The sequence below is a fragment of the Antedon mediterranea genome, chromosome 1 (genome assembly GCF_964355755.1).
Source record: "Antedon mediterranea chromosome 1, ecAntMedi1.1, whole genome shotgun sequence".
In the NCBI taxonomy this organism is placed as follows: domain Eukaryota; kingdom Metazoa; phylum Echinodermata; class Crinoidea; order Comatulida; family Antedonidae; genus Antedon; species Antedon mediterranea.
In genome coordinates, this window is record NC_092670.1 from 29,152,704 (window position 1) to 29,173,001 (window position 20,298).

The window sequence follows — 20,298 nt, forward strand, 5'->3', positions numbered from 1 at the left end:
AATCACAAGTGAGAAAACTAGAATTTAATTCGTCACTTTGACGAATTATAGGTGATCATTTTTATCATTTTAATGAAATTAACACTTTTTAAACATGCACGTACGTTAACATGCGATCGTAAAAAGCTGATGTACGCCATCCTATGACATGATGCATATACATATATAGTGCTGAGTTGTACCTATATGTGTCATATACAATATGTACATTATCTGTATATCTATATACAGTGTAGCAGAGGTGAAATTACGGGACCCACATCATGTTCTATTTTTTTGGTATGATGGAATTATCAAAATAAACTCAAAGATGACAATTTCGAAAGATAATTAATTGAGCAAATAAATATAAGGATTGGAAGAGAATTTGACACGTAGAAGCGCAATGCGCGCTCTTTGAAATTTGTATAACTTCGACTAAAGAAATTTAAAAACAACATTTTAACTTCAACTAGCCATATGATAACATCACAACATTCGATAGGCTTAATTTTGATATGAATTCATATCTACATTTCATCAGCTTTCATAATAAATTATAATCATCAAGGTCACATTTAATTCGGAAGAGCTGTAAGATATTCAAATGTATGGTGTAGGTGAAATTACACGACCTACGTTATTCAAGTTTTTACGCGTGATGACGTCATCAAAATGAAAATGTTAACAACTCATGAGGAAGATAATTAAATGAGCAATCATATACAAAAAATTTAGCGAAAATCGGGCACAAAATAACCGAGATGCGCTCAGTTGAATGTGATAATCTATGACAAAAGAGAAAAAAACCTAATTTTTAAATTTGAGTGGCCATTTGGTGACCTCACAACATTTTGTACGTCAAATGTGTACATGAATTTATATCTAGAACCCAATGGCTTCCAGAATAATTTAAAAAAATTGGGGGTCATCGTGCATTCTGAAGAATGATTTTCATTTTAAAAATGCCTTATTTTTCATCATTTTCAGCACTTTTATGCAGTTAATGTGCGCATTTTGTCATTTTTAACATGCTCGTATAGCGTTATTTTAAGTCGGAACGAACTCAAATTCGGTGAATGTACTAAGGATGGTGAGTAGAATGCGATTTCTACAAAATATTCGTATTTTTACGCTTTTTAAGAATCGCGCGCTGAAAAACGCATTTTTGCGCAGTAATTTTTTTAAACACGCAAATGGCCTAATTCATGCTCTAAATTGATTAAAACTTAATTTTGAGCTTTTTAAATTTTGAACGCGCTATTTTACGCACATGACCCTACGTGCGCGTGCGTTTTTACTTGCTAATATTTTTACCCTTGACCTGAAGTTTACGTGTAATAAATTTCTTTAATATGTGATAATGAATTATGGAGATATGATTGATAACGTGATTTCACAAAATGGCGTATAAATGACGTCACGGTTGAGTGATCACGCTGAAAAGCTTATTAGGATTAAGTTAAAGTATTTGGAAGATATTGTAAAATTTTTGTGATCATTGACATTTTACTTTTTGAGATAATTGACACACAAAATCTGTACAGAAAGAAATAAAGCGGAATAAGATTTCATACAATAACAATAGGTGATCATTTTATTCTAAATGATCACCTAATTATAGACACACTTGAAAATATGTTTGTTCAACATGGCATACCAAAATCAATTACCTCAGATAATGGTGCCCAGTTTGTGTCCAATGAGTTTGAAATCTACCTGAAGGAAAATGGAATCAGACATAGACGTGCAACACCATTACATCCAGCTGGGAACGGAGAGGTTGAACGACAAAATAGATCACTAATGAAAAGAATTCGCATTGCGCAAGCTGAAGGAAAAGACTGGAAAAAAGAATTACGAGTGTACCTATTCGCATATCGTACAACCCCACATAGTGTTACCGGAGTGACACCAGCAGAAATGATGTGGAATAGAAAGTTGCGTACAAAATTGCCAGAATTAGATGATACTACAATAATGGACGAAGAGATTTCTGATCGTGATGCCGTGTCTAAATTAAAGAACAAACTGTACATTGATGAGAAGAGAGGTGCGAAGGAAAGTGATGTGTGTAAAGGAGATAAGGTTTTAGTGAAAGTGACACAGAAGAACAAGATGAGTACGCCATATCACACAGAACCATATGTAGTAATTGTTTTGTTATTGTTAAAGTTTAAAAAAAAACAAAATGAATATCATATTGTATGGAGTTAATTGGGTTGTGAGTTTTAGCTATTAAGAAGGGGGAAGATGTAGTGTCTGGATTGGGACACTAAGGGGTTAAGGGAGATCGATATAACCACATGGTTGGTAATCTGTATGTATACGTTGTACACAATGAAAGATGCAATAAATAGACATAGAAAGATATAACAAGAACTCCTTCTGCGGTGCTGACGTCACGACGGTAGGTGGCGCTGCATGGTTGCTAGCCAACTAAAAAATACGTTCAACCTGTGACTCCTAGTTCATCAATGGTTTAGAATAGGCTTATTGAAGTAGTCATTTTAAAACTTAATAATTTTCAATAAAAACAAACTAAAAAAATTAGTCAAAAGATCACTAAATATTTGTTTTTAATAATCTATTTATTCTTCAACTACAGTTTAAGTTTAAAAAATCAAGCTAAAAGACATAATTTGATAGAAACACAAATCTATAGTGGTTATCAACATATAGCGTTGAACGCATTTTTGGTTGCGCTAGCAACCATGCAGCGCCATCTACCATTGTGACGTCACACCGCAGAACTCTATGTACAGTATACAAAAAGTTTTTTGCTCTCATATCTTATAATCTCTAAATATGTATTCCATATTAAATACTGCACTGTGCAGTAATTGATATTCTAACAAGATTTGTTATTCTTGCATTTTACGAGCAATATAAAAGCTGATATTCTATTGTTAGTAGAGGTCAGAGGTCATTTGTACATTTGTTGATGTGATAATTGTCTCTGTCACAACTTGATTATGTCATAGTCCTTTAAATGTCATAAACTATAGTAATGGCTTTGCAAACATAGATGAGCACATTACGCTTCAAAGGCAACCAAGCATATATACCAAGATATGTTTTTAATGGATAGTTCTTACATAAATATATATATATATCAAAATATTTTATTTCAAAGTTGTTTTGTCAGGTTAAAGGTCATTTATGTTTCTTATGTTTTTATGTACCTTTGTCATTAAAAAAACATTGTGTGAATCATGCAAGCTGTTTGTGCTATCATTTTATTTTTAAATTAAATTGTTCGCGCCACGCCCCTAGGCAGCTACAGTATATTCCCAGATGACATAATCATTAAGAAGCTTTATCAACATGAAAGCTATATATGTTCGGCTGACATTTTTGGAATTTTGTAAACTTGACTAATTTATAGGTCCAAGCTGCTGGACCAAAAAAACGTCTGGGAAAAGAGTCTATGAGGGCTGACGGTTGAACAATTTTGGATTCTTGTCCTTTAATTGGTTGACGCAAATCAACACACTGCAGCGGTGGCGCCAGGATTTTGCAGACGCGGGGGCTACATTCCCTGACGAGGAGGCTAAGCAACGCGTTCTAGCGTCATTTGAGGCCATTTTAATAAGATTTAGAGTAGCCACTTTTTCCATTTTTTATAATGCATAAATAAAATACTGCGTGCAAAAACACGATGGGCGATGATGGTTTCAATCCATATTTTTCAATTTAAAAAAAAAAAGTTCAAAATATGCCTATATTTATTGGGTAAATTGTAGCTTAGAAAAATTAATATACGCGAATGTAAAACGTAGGCTACCCACAGGCGAAGAGGTGTGCCTATATTGTTTATCGCAGAGGTGTATGCTGGTTGCTGTCTGGGGGTGCAAAAATGGTAAATGCGTGCCTTGGGCTGATCTGTAAGAAAATTTAGAAAAATAGAGCTGCTAGGTCCCCGGAAGTTGCAATTAATTTATATACCTATTAATGATACTATGAAACGAAATTACAAGTCTACAGAAACAGACAACCGTGGTTGGGATGGACCTAAGAAAATTTAGAAAAATAGAGTTGGAGGTCCCGGAAATTGAACTTATTATACTTCAAAACAAAATATAAATATAGTCCCTATCATGGTTGTGACTGAGCTAAGACATTTTTGAAAAATAGAGCTGTTAGGTCCTCGAAATATGACCAGCTTAATGGTTGGGGCTGAGCTAAGAAATGTTTAAAACTAGAGCTGCAGCTCTTCAAAATTTGCATCTTATACTATGGAAACATCGGGCCTAGAGGCTTAAAAAAAGTGGTCCGTTTTGCCTTTATTTTAGAGGGGGATGTGGAGTGCGTCCGCAAGCGTAGAACATTTTAGTCGGGGAAATCAGTTTATAGCCTACTTCCCAAGTGTATGCGTGCGTACGTCCATCTGAACTTCCGAGTGGTGAGAAGTTCATACAGGACATTGAAAATTTAATAACTTAGCTATAATTAAAGATGTTGGCTAAGTGAAAATAGCATGTTTTTTTGTTTAGTAATGTATGAAATATATATTTTAAGTGCCCCATGGTACAGGGTTACTTGTAAATCAAAAAATTTGTGAACATACGAACAATTAACATAATTCGTTTTTGCTGTAGTGTGCGTACGTCGACACACAGTATACGACGTAACCGTCGGTAAACTTCGCCTGGAAAGTAACTAAAATACACATTTTGGTCCCTGGATGGAACATGATATCACGCGTCTGGATCCAACGTTGAACGATTCGTACAAAGGGATACCGCCAGACAAGTGCGTACCTACTGTAGCTACTGTTTAATAGCTAGATCACTGGCAATAATGAATGCATAGTGCATAATAGCCCTCTGATGTACTCACGGTCAATGGAACGTCGCGGTTTTCTAGGCGCTGAAGCTACGAAGTGAACGCGAACGATTTTTACTGAATATTATATTCCCCGACAAAAAGTACCCGTGTTCCCCGACGAGGGGGCTGGAGCCCCCGTAGCCTATAGACAGTACAGTATGTGGGCCAGGTCAATATAGGGAGTAAAATATTTTTGTCTGTACAGTAGGCCAGACTATATTTATACAAAATGTTTACTATGTTTAAACAAAAATAATTGATAAAATAAAAAAACTGTTAGTCAAATCTACTAATTCATCCAACAGTCACTGTCTTTGCTAATAACTTCCAAAACAAGTTGTTAAACACCATAATGTAACAATCAACAAATATAAAATACAATACCTCTTCTTCTTTTGAACTTGCAGGCTCCGACAGGTCATATTTGTCTAGTTTCTTTAGAAGCTTCTCCTGAATAAAAGATAAAGATAATTATAAATATACGGTAATAATAATGTCAAAATGTTTACAAAATAATTACAATACTTGCAATGGTGATTATTTCTGATAATATCTCGTTTGCATGTCGTGTGTAATCAACAATACAACTTTTTAAAATCTCACTATTATTTATTATCATTCAGTAAATGGGCTGGTTTAGAAAAATTACAAAAAAAAAAATTGAATTGCAAATGTGATCACGCTAGCAGAGGGGCTATTTTCCTCCATCAGATCCATGCCTCAAACTTGTGTGCCAACAGTATTTCCACTATGGCCCTGTTTCTGCTGCATATCATCAATATATGGTATTAAAATATTAAAATAATATATGGTATATATAATACTATATAATTCAATGACCCGTTTCAGCTGAAACTATTTTGTTGGAGGATTGAGGAAGGGATAGTTATGGCTTGATCACCCAAAATTTCGTTGAGCAATTCATTGTACGGGTATAACCCTGTCTTTAACTGAAGTCAATGGCCAAGTTATTTATTTTTTATGCTTACTGTTCCCTTGTTTTGGTGACAACCACACCTCCTATTACCCTGTAGACCTACCTTCCTTCAACCATATATGATTTTGAATAGCAGATATCATATTTTGGTCATATGTTTGGTGACATTTTATACAAATAATGAATTTTTATTAGTGGAATGGTACAAATAATGGCATGAGGTGGATGAAAAGTTATATTTCCAGACGGCTGTTGCCTCGTGGAAAAAACATTTCATCAGTCACCTAATAACATTATTTGTACCATTCCACGAATATAAAACATTCATTATTTGTTTTTTATAACATCTAAATAGATTCCTGTCTTTTGAATCGGATTGAATAAAAAGGCCTACATTTGATTCATATTGAAACAGGAAAATTAAATATATTTGTTTTTTATAATATATTAAATGTTATATTTATTTTGATTTTATAAACACACCTACTGGATCTTAATCATGTCAACAAATTCCCAAACAATTCTAGGCCTAGTTAGGCTAAAACGCCTAGGCCTAGGCTAGAAAGGCAGCGATACCATTATAAAACTTTGCCAGGCAATTGAAACTGATCTAGGCTAATTCTGTTTTTCCAATGATGCCACGTTTTGTAGTTTTTTTTTCCTATTAATTAATCAAAATGCTTCTTTGACCTAAAATAGTATGTATCTCTCCAAAAATTCCATCGCAAAATGAGAGTTTAATGTTTGTTATTATTAGGTAGCACTGTTGGATTTTACATTCAGAATCACAGTATACAGTAGTCTTAAATTTGTTTTTCATTTTTCATGGCAGCAGAAACAGGGCCAAAGAGTGCATATCGCTTGAATTTATAGCCCTGCTTTTAAAATGACCTTCTACAATATAGAGGTTGTTATTTAACTTATTATCAAATTGAAATATGGGTGGTTTAAAGAAAATAAATGTGAAGCAATTATATGGAATGTTTTATGCTACTAAATGCTACTTTATTAAATGATGAAAATACCACTCACAACCATTAACCAACTGGACTCAGGGCCTGTTTCTGCTGAGCAGGAATAATCGATTATTTTTGGGCAGCAGAAACGGTGCAAAATGAAATAACAGATTAAAAAATAACCGACTAAAAACACTTAATCCATTGTGTGTTTTAACCGATTATTGCTTGTTTTAACTGATTATTGCGGAGCAGTTTTTAGCTGCAACACAAATAGCGATTATTGATCTCCAGAGTATGGCAACCTTCACTCACAAAGCATGCTGTTTATTTGCGCGATCGACACGAAGATCAGCAACGATTTGGACCAATGAGATAACATTTGATTGTTATTATTTTGTGGATGAGAATTATACCGAAAGACTCCAGGATTCTGTGTTACAAGTACACCATTACATCCCACCAGTCCAGGCTAACGATGTTATGCATGTACTTTTTTAGGCCTGTTGTTTTCGGTAGAAATATATAGCCTAGCTAGGCTATAGTAGAACCAACGGCAAAACAAACTTTCTCGCCAACGTGCCCTTATTAATTAATATGATATCATTATTCTGCTGTATGTGGTACGGTAGTAGGCCTGGATGGTTTATTTTACAAATAAATAGCTTAATACGTACAAGTTCAATTTTTAATCCTACATAGGCAGCGATAGGATGTAAACAAACCAACTCTCATTGGCCTTCCATAACTTGAACTGCGTTGTGGGTATGGATGATGTGATTTTTAAAAAGCTATTACCAGATAACCGATTAACATCTACCAACCAATTCTGTGGTTTGTGGTACTTTGGAAAAATTGATTAATTTTATTTTTTTCAGCAGAAACAGACCCTCAAAAACAATATTTCGTTACCAGGAACTCGAATTTCATTACCAGGAACTCGAATTTCATTTTAGTTGATTAATGTTTCTCATTTTAGTAAAGTGATGATGACCACAGTTGTAGTACAAAGAACTTATTTCTCATTAAATTCAAGTTGTTAGCTTTTTTTTCACAAACTAATATGTAGGGCAAGGGCAAGGTTTGGAAAATGAAGAAATAATGTACAAAAAAACTGCTCAATCTTCCTGTATGTGTTATGACATCAAGACATGTCAGCACTTTGTAAAGCTGACTTTAATTTCATCCTCTCTGCTACACTTTTAAGCATTGTTTGAATTTCGTTCATTATAATTGTCAAGTGATAGCAACTTATCTCATATGCCTCCTTCATGAAACCCTAATATTTTATGTTTTGTGCAATTAAAGAAAGCCATTTTCATCATACAATGGATGAAAGATTCATCAAATAATGAGGTTGTACTGTATGGCAGGAATTGCATCATATATGGAGCTATGTAAATTAATGACAGGAGGCAAATTTCATCATACAAAGCATAATAAAATTAACTTGATTAAATCAGTTACTGTATCTTGTCACAAGGTTTTACAATTCTCCTTTCATGAAACTACCCTTATTCTATGTCATCTAATTGTTATTGAACTGATGAAGAGCTTTAGAGCATTTAAGTAGGTACAAAATAAATATTCTTGAACCAAAAATATTTAATAGTAAGAGTAGGATAGAAAATTGGTTGATGAAAAGAGAAGAAACATTTTGTGTATGCATGAGCAACTGGTTCAATTGAAAGGGAGAGGAAAGGGAGCTGCACCGTACATTCATGAACACAATTCAAACGGACAAATACACAAAAACACTGCCAGTTACGGCAACTGTCTTTAACAATTACTTTGGTATGATTATAATACATGTTCAAAAAGGCTGTCAGCGAACTGCACTATCATACATGTATGGTTTCAGGCAAGCATGGACAACCTTAATGATGTTACATACATTAATGTAGGTTATAACCAAACCAGAGGTGCTTGAATCCATGAAGTATGCACTCATAATCGGAATGCACTCATAATCAGTATGCACTCATAATCAGTATGCACTCATAATCAGTATTAGACTTGCCCCAAGTCTGTATTGTTTTTTATTTTTATTTATTTGTTTTTATTTCGACCGCGATTTTTGTCTGAAAATACAGACTTGTGAAACACGTATAGAAATCGATTTGCAGACAGCAAACATCCAATAAGAATGACGTAGGTTATCATACCGTATTTGGCTTTATGGGGCGGGCGGTATGTAAATATGGATTTCGAATCAACCAATGATCATTTTGTTTCAAAATGAAAAAGATCGAGTACGTACAGTGCTGAATGTACGATCGAGACTGTTGAAATATGAAATCGTGTTGCCAAGTTGTTTTGTTTATTAATTGTTTAGTCCTTAGCCTAGGCCTCCTTCGTAGGTCCTACTCAACTCGCACGTATGACCTGCCAAATAAAACACCAATAAGGTAGGCCTACATACCACCACCGGCACACAACAGGATTCACACACAACAGACAGGGCTACACCAGTCCAGGGAGTTGTACACCACTACACAGAACAGGACAGGGTCTGGGTGGGAATTAAATCAAATTATCTCCGCGTAATAATGATCCATTCAATGTTTGATTTGCGGAGAAGCAAGACGAGTTTTCTTGGGAAAAATCCCATCAAATGTTTACCAGACTACTACTAGGCATACGGTATAAAATCATTTCTAGCCTTCAGAAACTTTCATTAATGTACCCAAGTACACATTGTCTAAACGTAACATAGCACATGCGTACCTTCTTAGTTGTTGAGTCTTTGAAATTCTGAAACATGAATATTAAAACAGTGTACGAGTGAGTAGCCAATCGCATGCAGCTGAAACTAGTCAACCGGATAATCTATGCACCAAGAATTCTTGGTGTCAAACCACGTGACTTTTGCGTGTTTCCCCAGACGGAGTATCCAAACTCAAGTAATACACGTATGAAACGCCATATGTGCAAAAATATTTATATTTTTACTAATATTAAAAAAAAACTCCGTCTGGAGCCCAGACTAAATCAGTATGCATGACTCATAATCAGTATGCATGACTCATAATCAGTCGACATTGTTTTTAAGTTTGCGAACGTTACAAATTTACATCATCAATAAGGTAATTCAAATGTCATGACGACAATCCTGATTTTACGGGATGAACAGAATCCATTATATAAGCTGGATTTAAAATTTTTGTTTTAGCTTTTAATATTGTTTTGTTTTATTATGTGCAGGAGGAATACTAGTGTACAATATATTATAATGATGACAGTAGTACTTGGCAGTGGTGAGTACACTGCTATATGCACAGCCACAATTTAAAGATATTTTGTCCTCTTCTTCATCAAAATTCAGAGTCAACATTTTAAAAATCGGTTCTTTATGATTAGAGAGAGCCTACAACTTGTACTTGTATTTAAAATGTTTATCTTCCTGATTATCATGTTTAATTGAAATCCACAAGATTGGACATTTATGAGTTAGTTCAAGGTCATTTCCTTGACTGGACATTTAGTTTTGGTTAGTATTATTGATTGATGGACATAGTATTATGTTGATTGATTTAGGCCCTGTTCAGACCCATGGCATTAGACCGTTTTAGCGTACGACGCTAAAAGAATGTGTGTCTGAACGCGTCGTACAACGGTTGTAGCGTTGCAGTGGAAAACGGTTGATAGTACCGTTTTAGAGTATGACGCTACTGTAAGTCAACGTTGTATCCAATCAGAACGTTTCCTGTTATGATGCGAAACAAGGTTTGACCTAGACTGACATCTTGTATCGTCAATGTGTGAGATGGATTTCAAACAAAAAGGCCAAAATAAAATAAGGCCTAAATAGACTACAAATACAACTGTTACAAAGGCTACAAACCACTATCAACTTATTACCATTATTATTTTTTAACAAATGACATAAATACATGCACCTTGTATTTAAACATAGGAACTACGATCCCGTCCGCTTTTAGGCTTAGCTAGGCCTAGAGCCATTCACGCATTTCATTCAAGCTAAAGACTAGCGTGGGACATCAAGTCACTCATTCATAAAGGCAGACTAGACTGGACAAGTTTAATGCTGAAAACCCCCAAAATTCAGTAAACAAACAAGGGGAGCTGTGTCTTTTTTATTAGCAAGTTAAGGACTGGACCAAAGAATATATATCTTTGACTGGACTGAATAGACTAATCACAATCTATTTTTTCTTCATCATTAGGAGGCCTGCTTCATTTTCGTAACACGAGCCTGGGGAAAATGTTTTTTTTACTACAAAATAAAAACAATAGAAACAGAAATTTGACTTTACTATATTTTTCTTCAATAAATGCTGAGGTGTGTTTTATTTACGGCAAATTTTGTCATAATTGTAGGGCTGAGATCTAGGCCTATATACAGTGGAAATAATGATGAAAACACATGGGTAAGAGCACATGAATATGCAACTAGAAACTGTAATGATAGCATATAGTTAAGGCTATGATATTGTAAGTATAGAGTGAGCCCTCTATAGTTAGTGTACAGTTGAGTGAGCAATGCCTCATGGCATCACTTGATGTAGGAGAACCAAGATGGTTGAGATGTAATAAATGAAACACTAATCAAGTCACGACTACTACCTATCTTTATTAAATAAACAAGTAACATTACATGGTGTCAGAATGAATGGATTAAAACCTCCAGAATCTTTGAAAGTAAGTGTCAGTAATAATATGGCAAAAGAATGGAGAAAATGGAGTCAACGTTTTGGGTTGTACATTACAGCTAGTGGCCTAGATAGAAAGCCAGCAAAGGTAAAGTGTAGTACACTATTGCATGTAATAGGCGAGGAGGCGCTAGACATATTCAACACATTTGTATTTACAGCTGACGAAGATGCTGAAGATGTAGAGGTAATTCTTCAGAAATTTAAAGCACATTTTGAGCCCCAAAGGAACATAACGTATGAAAGGCATAAGTTTAATACAAGAATACAAAAGGAAGGTGAAGGGTTTGATCAATTCATAACTGATTTAAGAAGTAAAGCAAGAACGTGTGAATTTGATAATTTACATGATAGCTTAATAAAGGACAGAATAGTAGTAGGAATTCGAAGTGATACTGTAAGAGAGAGGTTACTTCGTGAAAATGATTTAACGCTACAGAAAGCAGTAGAAATATGCCAAGCTGCAGAGATTAGCCGCAAACAAAGATGTGTAATGAAAGATGCATCAAAAACGGGCAACAGTGAAGTGATAGAAGAGAGTGAAATAAATAAGCTTAAAACAGAATATAAGTACAAAAAAGCTAGTAGTAGTGCTGCTAGTAGTTCATACAATAAAACTGGTGTTATAAGGGATTGTAGGCAATGTGGTAAAACTCATGAGTATAAAAATTGTCCAGCATATGGCAAACAATGTAAATCATGTGGAAGAAATAATCATTTTGCTATAAAATGTAGGAGTAAAGATAAAAGAAAGCCATATAGGCCTAAGAAAAAAAAAATAGAAGTACTAGAAGAAATAGATAGTGATAGTACAAATAGTGATGAAGAGTTCCTAATGGATACATTAGAGAATAAAGATAACACCAAAGAATGGTCTGTAAATTTAAAGATCTATAACAGTGATAGCAAACATAAGGTAGTAAAGTTGAAAATTGATACTGGAGCTCAGTGTAATGTGATAACAGAAAGTATAGTACAAGAATTAAAGATTCCAGTAAATAAAACAAATGCAAGGCTTATAACATATTCTGGTGAAAAGATAAGACCAGTTGGTAAAGTAACACTACTCTGTGAAAACAAACATAAATACTATGAATTAGAGTTCCAAGTCATGAATAAAGCAGTTCATCCTGTATTGGGACTGCAGGCTTGTGAAAGACTAAACTTAGTGAAGAGAGTAGAAAGAATAGAAACTAATAGTGACTACAATGATTTGAAATCTAAATACGATGTATTTAAAGGTTTAGGTTGTATTGGTGGTGTACAAAAGTTGCATGTAAAAGAAGATGCAAAACCGGTAATTCATCCGCCAAGATCAGTACCTATTCCAATAAGAAAGAAAGTATTAAAGGAGTTGAATAATATGGAAAGTAAAGGGGTAATAGTGAAACAAAATGACCCTACCCAATGGGTGAGCAGTATGGTAGTAGTTAAAAAAAAAAATAAAGATAGTGTACGTATATGTATAGATCCAAAAAATTTGAACGACGCTCTTGAAAGACAGCATTACCCAATGAAAACGATAGAAGAAGTAATAACTAAGCTACCTAATGCAAAAGTGTTCAGCACTTTAGATGCCAGTAGTGGGTATTGGCAAATACAGTTAGATGAGGATAGTTCAAGGTTGTGTACGTTTAATAGTCCTAATGGAAGGTATAGATACACTAGATTACCTTTTGGTATTAAGTCAGCCCCTGAGATTTTTCAAAGAGTAATGACCCAAATGTTTGAAGATTTGGAAGGTACAGAAGTCATAATGGATGATATTTTAGTATGGGGTATAGATAAGAAACAACATGACGAACGACTTGAGAAAGTTCTCAATCGAACAAAAGAAAGAAATTTAAAATTAAACCCAGAAAAATGTAAATTTGGATTAGATGAAGTAAAATACATTGGTCACACATTAACATCTGAAGGTTTAAAAACAGATGAGAGAAAAGTTAAAGCAGTACAAGAAATGCACAAACCTAATAATAAGAAAGAGTTACAACAGTTTCTTGGAATGATAAATTATCTTGGTAAATTTATACCAAATTTAAGTAATGTAACCAAACCATTAAGACAACTGTTAGAGAAAAATACTATGTGGCAATGGCAAGCAGAACATGATATTAGTTTTGGACAGTTGCAGCGCTTAGTAACAGAGGCGCCAGTTTTACAATATTATGATGTAGAGAAACCGGTGACAGTAAGTGTTGACGCATCAAGCACAGGTATAGGCGCAGTATTATTGCAAGATGGACATCCGATAGCGTTTGCATCAAAAGCGTTTACAGAGCCTCAAACAAGATATGCACAGATAGAGAAAGAATTAGCAGCTGTAGTTTTTGGATGTGAGCGTTTCCATCAATATTTGTATGGCAAAGAATTTATCGTAGAAAGCGACCATAAACCCCTAGAATCGATAATGAAAAAAGCACTAGCACTAACACCACCAAGACTACAGAAAATGTTATTAAAGCTACAGAAATACAAGCTGGAACTAGTTTATAAGAGAGGCAAAGAGTTGTATATAGCAGATGCATTGAGTAGAAATCATCTACCAGATATAGAAACAGAACAGTTTAGCATTCCGCTTTACATGATTAAGAACCTACAAATGACAAAAGAAAGACTAGTAGAAATAAAGAATGAAACAGTAAAGGATACAGCTTTAAGTAAATTAAAGGACGTAGTAATAAATGGATGGCCAGAGAACAAAGCTATCCTAGAACCAGATGTTAAACCATATTGGGATTATAGAGATGAAATCTTAGTAGAAGGAGATATGCTATTCAAAAATAACAGATTAATCATACCAGCGACACAACGTAAACTGATGTTGAGTAAATTGCATGCTAGTCACCAAGGTATTGAAAAAACAAAGAAACTTGCACGAGATTTAATCTTCTGGCCAGGAATAAATGCCCAAGTGACAGACACAGTAGGAAAATGTGAAATATGCCTAAAACACCGAATGAAAAACCAAAAAGAACCAATGGTAGCCCATCAAATACCATCAAGACCATGGCAGAAAGTGGGCATGGACCTATTCACACTAGAAGCTGAGGAATACCTAATAATCGTAGACTATTATTCAGGATATTTCGAAATAAACATGTTAAAAAGCACGAAATCTAGCTCAGTTATAAAATTTTGCAAGCAACAATTTGCTAGACATGGGATACCAGAAGAAGTAATTTCTGATAATGGACCACAATTTGCGTCAATGGAATTTCAAAATTTTGGCAAAGTGTATGATTTTAAACATACAACAGCATCCCCATTTTATCCGCAAGCAAATGGAAGAGCCGAAAAAGCAGTTCAAACCGCAAAAATGATACTCAAAAAAGCGAGAGAAGATAAACAAGATCCATATTTAGCGCTATTAAGTTACCGCAATACACCTAGAGATGGATTACCATCACCAGTACAAATGCTAATGGGCCGTAGAACAAAAACACATTTACCAACGTCTACGAAACTGCTGAAACCAAAAGTAACAAACAACATGAGACAATTAAAACAAAACAAAGCAAAACAAAAGAACTATTACGACAAAGGAACAAAACCGCTAAAGACACTTAAAGTTGGAGATAGAATTTATGTGCGAAAAGATTGTCAGTGGAAACCAGCAACAATCGTTGAGAGACAAGAAAGTCCACGATCATACACAGTTGAAAGCGATGGAAAATATTATAGACGCAATCGCAGAGATATCATTAAAGTAACAAGTTCGCAGGATTCACAGACATCACATATAATAGAACCAAACACCACACAAGAAACACGTCGCTACCCTAAACGCAACAGAAAACAATTGATAAAACTAGATTTGTGAACTAAGGGCAGAATAACCCCTAAATTGTGTGCCAGAATAGTCTACCTCTGAGCACAACATAAACAGCATTATATGTAATGTACTGTATGTATGTTAGGAAAGAGCTTTTGCCTGTTGAGGTTTTGTAAATAAAGATTGTTAGGATATATATGTAAGAGAAGAAAGATGTAATAGTTTTTGTTTTGTGAACAAAGGAAAAGATATTGTTAGAGTGTTGTTAGTTAGTAGATTTAGATGAACAGTAATTAACTTTTTAATTTAAAAAAAAAAGGGAGATGTAATGATAGCATATAGTTAAGGCTATGATATTGTAAGTATAGAGTGAGCCCTCTATAGTTAGTGTACAGTTGAGTGAGCAATGCCTCATGGCATCACTTGATGTAGGAGAACCAAGATGGTTGAGATGTAATAAATGAAACACTAATCAAGTCACGACTACTACCTATCTTTATTAAATAAACAAGTAACATTACAGAAACAACCTGAACGACGCACTTCCGTTGTAACGATAATCGTACGCTATGGGTCTGAACACCTCGTTCTTTTCTCTGCGCTTTGTAATGTGACCTTGCTAGTAACGTTGTACGCTAAAACGGTGTAACGCTATGGGTCTGAACATAGCCTTAAACACAACTTTTTCTCCAGGGCCATTTTACAATTAACTACTTAATCAGTGTGTGAATAACAGAGAATAAGTTGCAGCAGAAATGGGTCTCCTCAAAAAACCACAAAAAAGTATGAGCGGCCATTAGGGACAAATGTTGCCAAACAAATGCCGGTAAAGACATAATCCATTCCCGTAAGCCAAACAAATGGCGTAAATCCTTGAGTGACATTTTTTAATCCTACATAGGCAGCGATAGGATGTAAACAAACCAACTCTCATTGGCCTTCCATAACTTGAACTGCGTTGTGGGAATGGATGATGTGATTTTTAAAAAGCGATTACCAGATAACCGATTAACATCTAAGAACATTTTCAGTTGCAACGTGGTCAATTCTGTGGTTTGTGGTACTTCGGGAAAAATCGATTATTTTTATTTTTTCAGCAGAAACAGACCCTCAAAAACAATATTTCGTTACCAGGAACTCTAATTCATTTCATTTTAGTTGATTAATGGTTCTTATTTTAGTAAAGTGATGATGACCACGGAGTCACAGGGGGAAAAGTCCTCTTGTACCTGAATGAATTGGTCACGTTTTAGAATGTTTATTGATAATACATTGGTCTTTATAAAAATTACAGTGTTGTTTTATTTCAAAAAGTAAAAATAACCATATATATGTGCTCAGAGTTTGACGGTCTATCTGGCCTTCAGCTCAAAGTTTGCTCGAAAACATTCCATTAAAAAAAAATTGATCTGTGCCATTGCACTATTTTAATAATTGTTATTAGCTCACAGTATAAACTGGCTCCTTCTTCATCTCTGTGTATATGATTATTATGTTATAACAGGACAGATTATATACCTTCATTTAACCTCAAACCACAGTAGGATAGGGTAAAACAAATTATAGGCATAAAGTGCGAGAATTTAATTAAAGTGGCAATTCTCATTATATTTTGTATAAACCTTACCGATACAGTGTGTTTTGTATTACAGACTCTGACAGTTGATTCAACAAATCAATGGTCCATGCAATTGATGCATTCTATGACCTACTAGGTAGATCAATCCAATTTCAACATTCTGCATTGGTCATGTTGGAGTATAATATGCAGAAAAATAATTCAAATGCATTTATCTTTGTTTTTTAAGTATTTATATTAAAAAAATATTACTTTGGATTACTTTGGTTTTCATTTTAAATATATTTATTATTTATTGTTAGTATAATAAAAAATTAATATATTAAATGAAACCAACACAATATTTTTTAATACAAATAATTAAAAAACAAAGATATGAAATGCATTTGAATTACGCTTCAATATTCTATATCACATTGTATTTTTTTCTTTATTAAAAAAATTAATATACTGTATAACTTAAAAAACATTAAACCAGGTCATTCTTTATCTTTTATGTATGTTCTATTGGTTAATTAGTGATAAGAAGAGAAAAACTGTGTTGAATGTTCTCTCACAGACAGTCTTAGCTTAGTTTTGTAGGCCTAGCTGTCGGTAAGAGCGATAACGTACGAACATTGTACACCAGCTACTGTATAGGTCAGACCAGGGAGTTACTCCCTGGTCAGACATTGTCTATGCTGAAGTAATTGTCTATCCTTTTTTGTCAGAATCTGTTTACAAATTGGGGAAGACCCGGTATTTTCACTGAAAAGTTAACTCTCTTTATTTATTTTCCTTTCACATTGCAGATAAGCAATATGAAAATATCAATCCTTGCGCAATGTATTTTTGTCTGACGCGCTTAAAGATTTGTAACTGTTTAAATATGAAAAAATTATCACAATAGGTGCACACATAATATTTATTTTTACACAAAAATGTAGTTTGTGATCTTAAATTAGATCGTAAAAACATAAAAGGTAAAGTGTCTTAAGTGTTTGTTGGGTTCTTATATTTAACCCTTCAACTCAAAACCGCTACCTGTCCTTATTATGATTGTATAATAATCTATGCAGACTACAGAGAAACAACGGGTTATTAAAAAATGAAAAGTGAAAGGGAAACAGTAAAGGTCAGATGTAATTGACCAATAGCTGAATCTTAATTCCTGCTTTTTTTAAAAACCCAATTTTTAGTTAAGGCCCATTTACACTTAAGGACGATAAGGATTGATGATAAATAGATAAATATGGATCTTTTCTAAAAATCTAAAACTTGTTCACCATATGACTATACTGTAGGATAACCATCTGCTGCCTTTGATGAAAATAATATTTTTAAACGTCCAATCAGATGACGTATTGATCAGTACAAGAGCAATAATATTGTATCATGACGTCATTTGATTGGATTAAAACAAATATTTTTATCAAAGACAGCATGAATGGCTATCTACATGTATATCTATTTAGATTGAAAACTTTTCGAATTTCTTTTGTTTTATGTAAGAAAAATGTATGTTTATCCATTTATCGTCGATCATTACTGTATCATCCTATGTTTCATACAACATTTTTAATATTTTCAAATGTTAATTGATGTTGTCTATAGTGACATCAAACATGTTAATTTGCATGTAATCTGAGAATCTCCCAAATTCATAAATCATATAGGGTTGGTTGTAGCGTTAAAACGTATCATTGCCTCTCATTTGTTTCACAGAAACGTATATGTGCCTTTAATAGGGGTGTCCCCATGGAAAGGTTATACTGTACCACCCTAGTATGTTGACTTCCAGTTAAAAGCATGTCAACAAAATGTAAACAATCAACAATAACATATTCCCACTTACAATTTTCCTGTTCAGAATATCTAACTCCTTTTCGGTGATTTTCCGCTTATCTTTCTTTTCTTGTTTTTCACTCCTTAGTTGTTGATATCTATATACTAAATAGATACCTGGTATGGCTAGTCCTAAAACTGGCTTCAAAACTGAAGAATTCATCCTAAAATAAAGCCAGTTTTACCCTATAGCATTTGGAAGACTTTAAAATGTCAGCCCGATCGTCACTTCCAAATAGTGGTTGTTGTTTCCTGGTGTGTACTCAACTGTATAGAGTACTTACGTCCCATCCTAAAATCACTGATGCAAACATTTTATTACAGAGGGCGACAGATACAATTTGGTTTGTCAAAAAAAGAATGTATTGCAAATAAAGGCATATAATAACACCTAAATAAATTCCTGTCATTTGACGATTGTGGGTCACATGGTGTTATAATAGTATACAAATAATGAATGTTTATGAGTGTAATGGTACAAATAATGGCATGAGGTGAATGATGAAAGGTTATATATCAACGAGGCAACGCCGAGTTGATATTTAACCTTTTATCATTCACCAAATGATTTTATAAACACACCTACTTTAGTGTTAATTATGCCAACAACCAAACAATCCCAGGCCTACCAAGGCTACAATGCCTAGGCTAGGCCAAGCCTAATACTAACAGGCTAGACCTAGTAGTACTAGCTTGGCTGAAAGGCAAAACTTTGACATTGGAACTTATCTAGACTTGTAGGGATATATTATTTAATCAAAATCCTAAAAACGATCTAACGCTAATTTAAATGACTTTTTGAATGAAATTAGTACTCATATATATCTCCAAATTGTACACAAAAATCTGCTGCTGTTGCATATCTCGCCTCGCGGTGGTGTTTACAAACAGAGACAGGACAACAGGTGGCGCTGTTGTATTTCACAGCAATTTGTACACCATATTTTTTTTAATCCGCGAAACATTTTTTTTTCGTACTATTGCACGCCATGTGACCCACAATCGTCTAATCAAATGACAGGAATTTATTTAGGTGATATATAATACGCACTATTAAATGATCGTTTAATAGAAATTTTTTTCGTGTACAAAAAAAAAAATCTATTCGCGTTTGGAAAATATTTTTTTTTTGTAAAACATAATTAGCCAAGATGAGTTGCAGTTGCCTGTCAAAATTTGGTATTGCTGTCTTTCAGCCTAGGCCTAGTGTAGGCTTAGGCCTGTTAGTAAACATAAACATTCATTATTTGTATAATATGTTAAAAATGTTTGTATATTTTAAGTTCTTACTCCTATCTATATAACACCAAGCATCAACAAAAATAATGAGTCAGGCCAAATAACAATGTTTTAAAAAACCAAAAATAATGGTTTTGTTGATTGTTACATTTTGTTGCTTTTAAAAGAGAAAGAAAATCTTTTAAAGATTATTCTATTCAATGACATGAACCTGATCCTGTTGAATATAACAGTCTTGAAAGTATTCTCCTCATTTAATGTATACAAATCATTATTTGTTTTACAACACAAATACGGGAAGTTTTCCAAGGTAAACCTTTATTCAATTATATCCACCGCCTTATGAATTGAATGTTAATGCCGTGTTATGTAAAAATGCGACGTTCAAATTTTAGCTACGGAACAGATAGACTTGTGGACTTTTGGTTGTGTAATCTAAAAAAAAGTGTAATATTACAATTAACAGTTGAAATGGGAGAAAATAATGCACAGCACAACCAACCAAT

The 20,298-nt window shown here is 34.0% G+C and overlaps 1 protein-coding gene across 1 annotated transcript in view; it reads right to left on the reverse strand.

Moving 5' to 3' along the window:
* The window catches only part of LOC140063625 (uncharacterized), a 30,231-nt gene extending 11,433 nt beyond the window's left edge, over positions 1-18,798 (reverse strand). Inside the window, exons 1-2 of the mRNA XM_072110048.1 lie at positions 18,564-18,798; positions 5,194-5,259 (exon numbers count right to left, since the gene is read on the reverse strand). Coding sequence (XP_071966149.1) covers positions 5,194-5,259; positions 18,564-18,716 — 219 coding nt within the window. The 5' untranslated portion in view covers positions 18,717-18,798. The remainder of the gene's footprint in view (positions 1-5,193; positions 5,260-18,563) is intronic.
* Between the last annotated feature and the right edge of the window lie 1,500 nt (positions 18,799-20,298).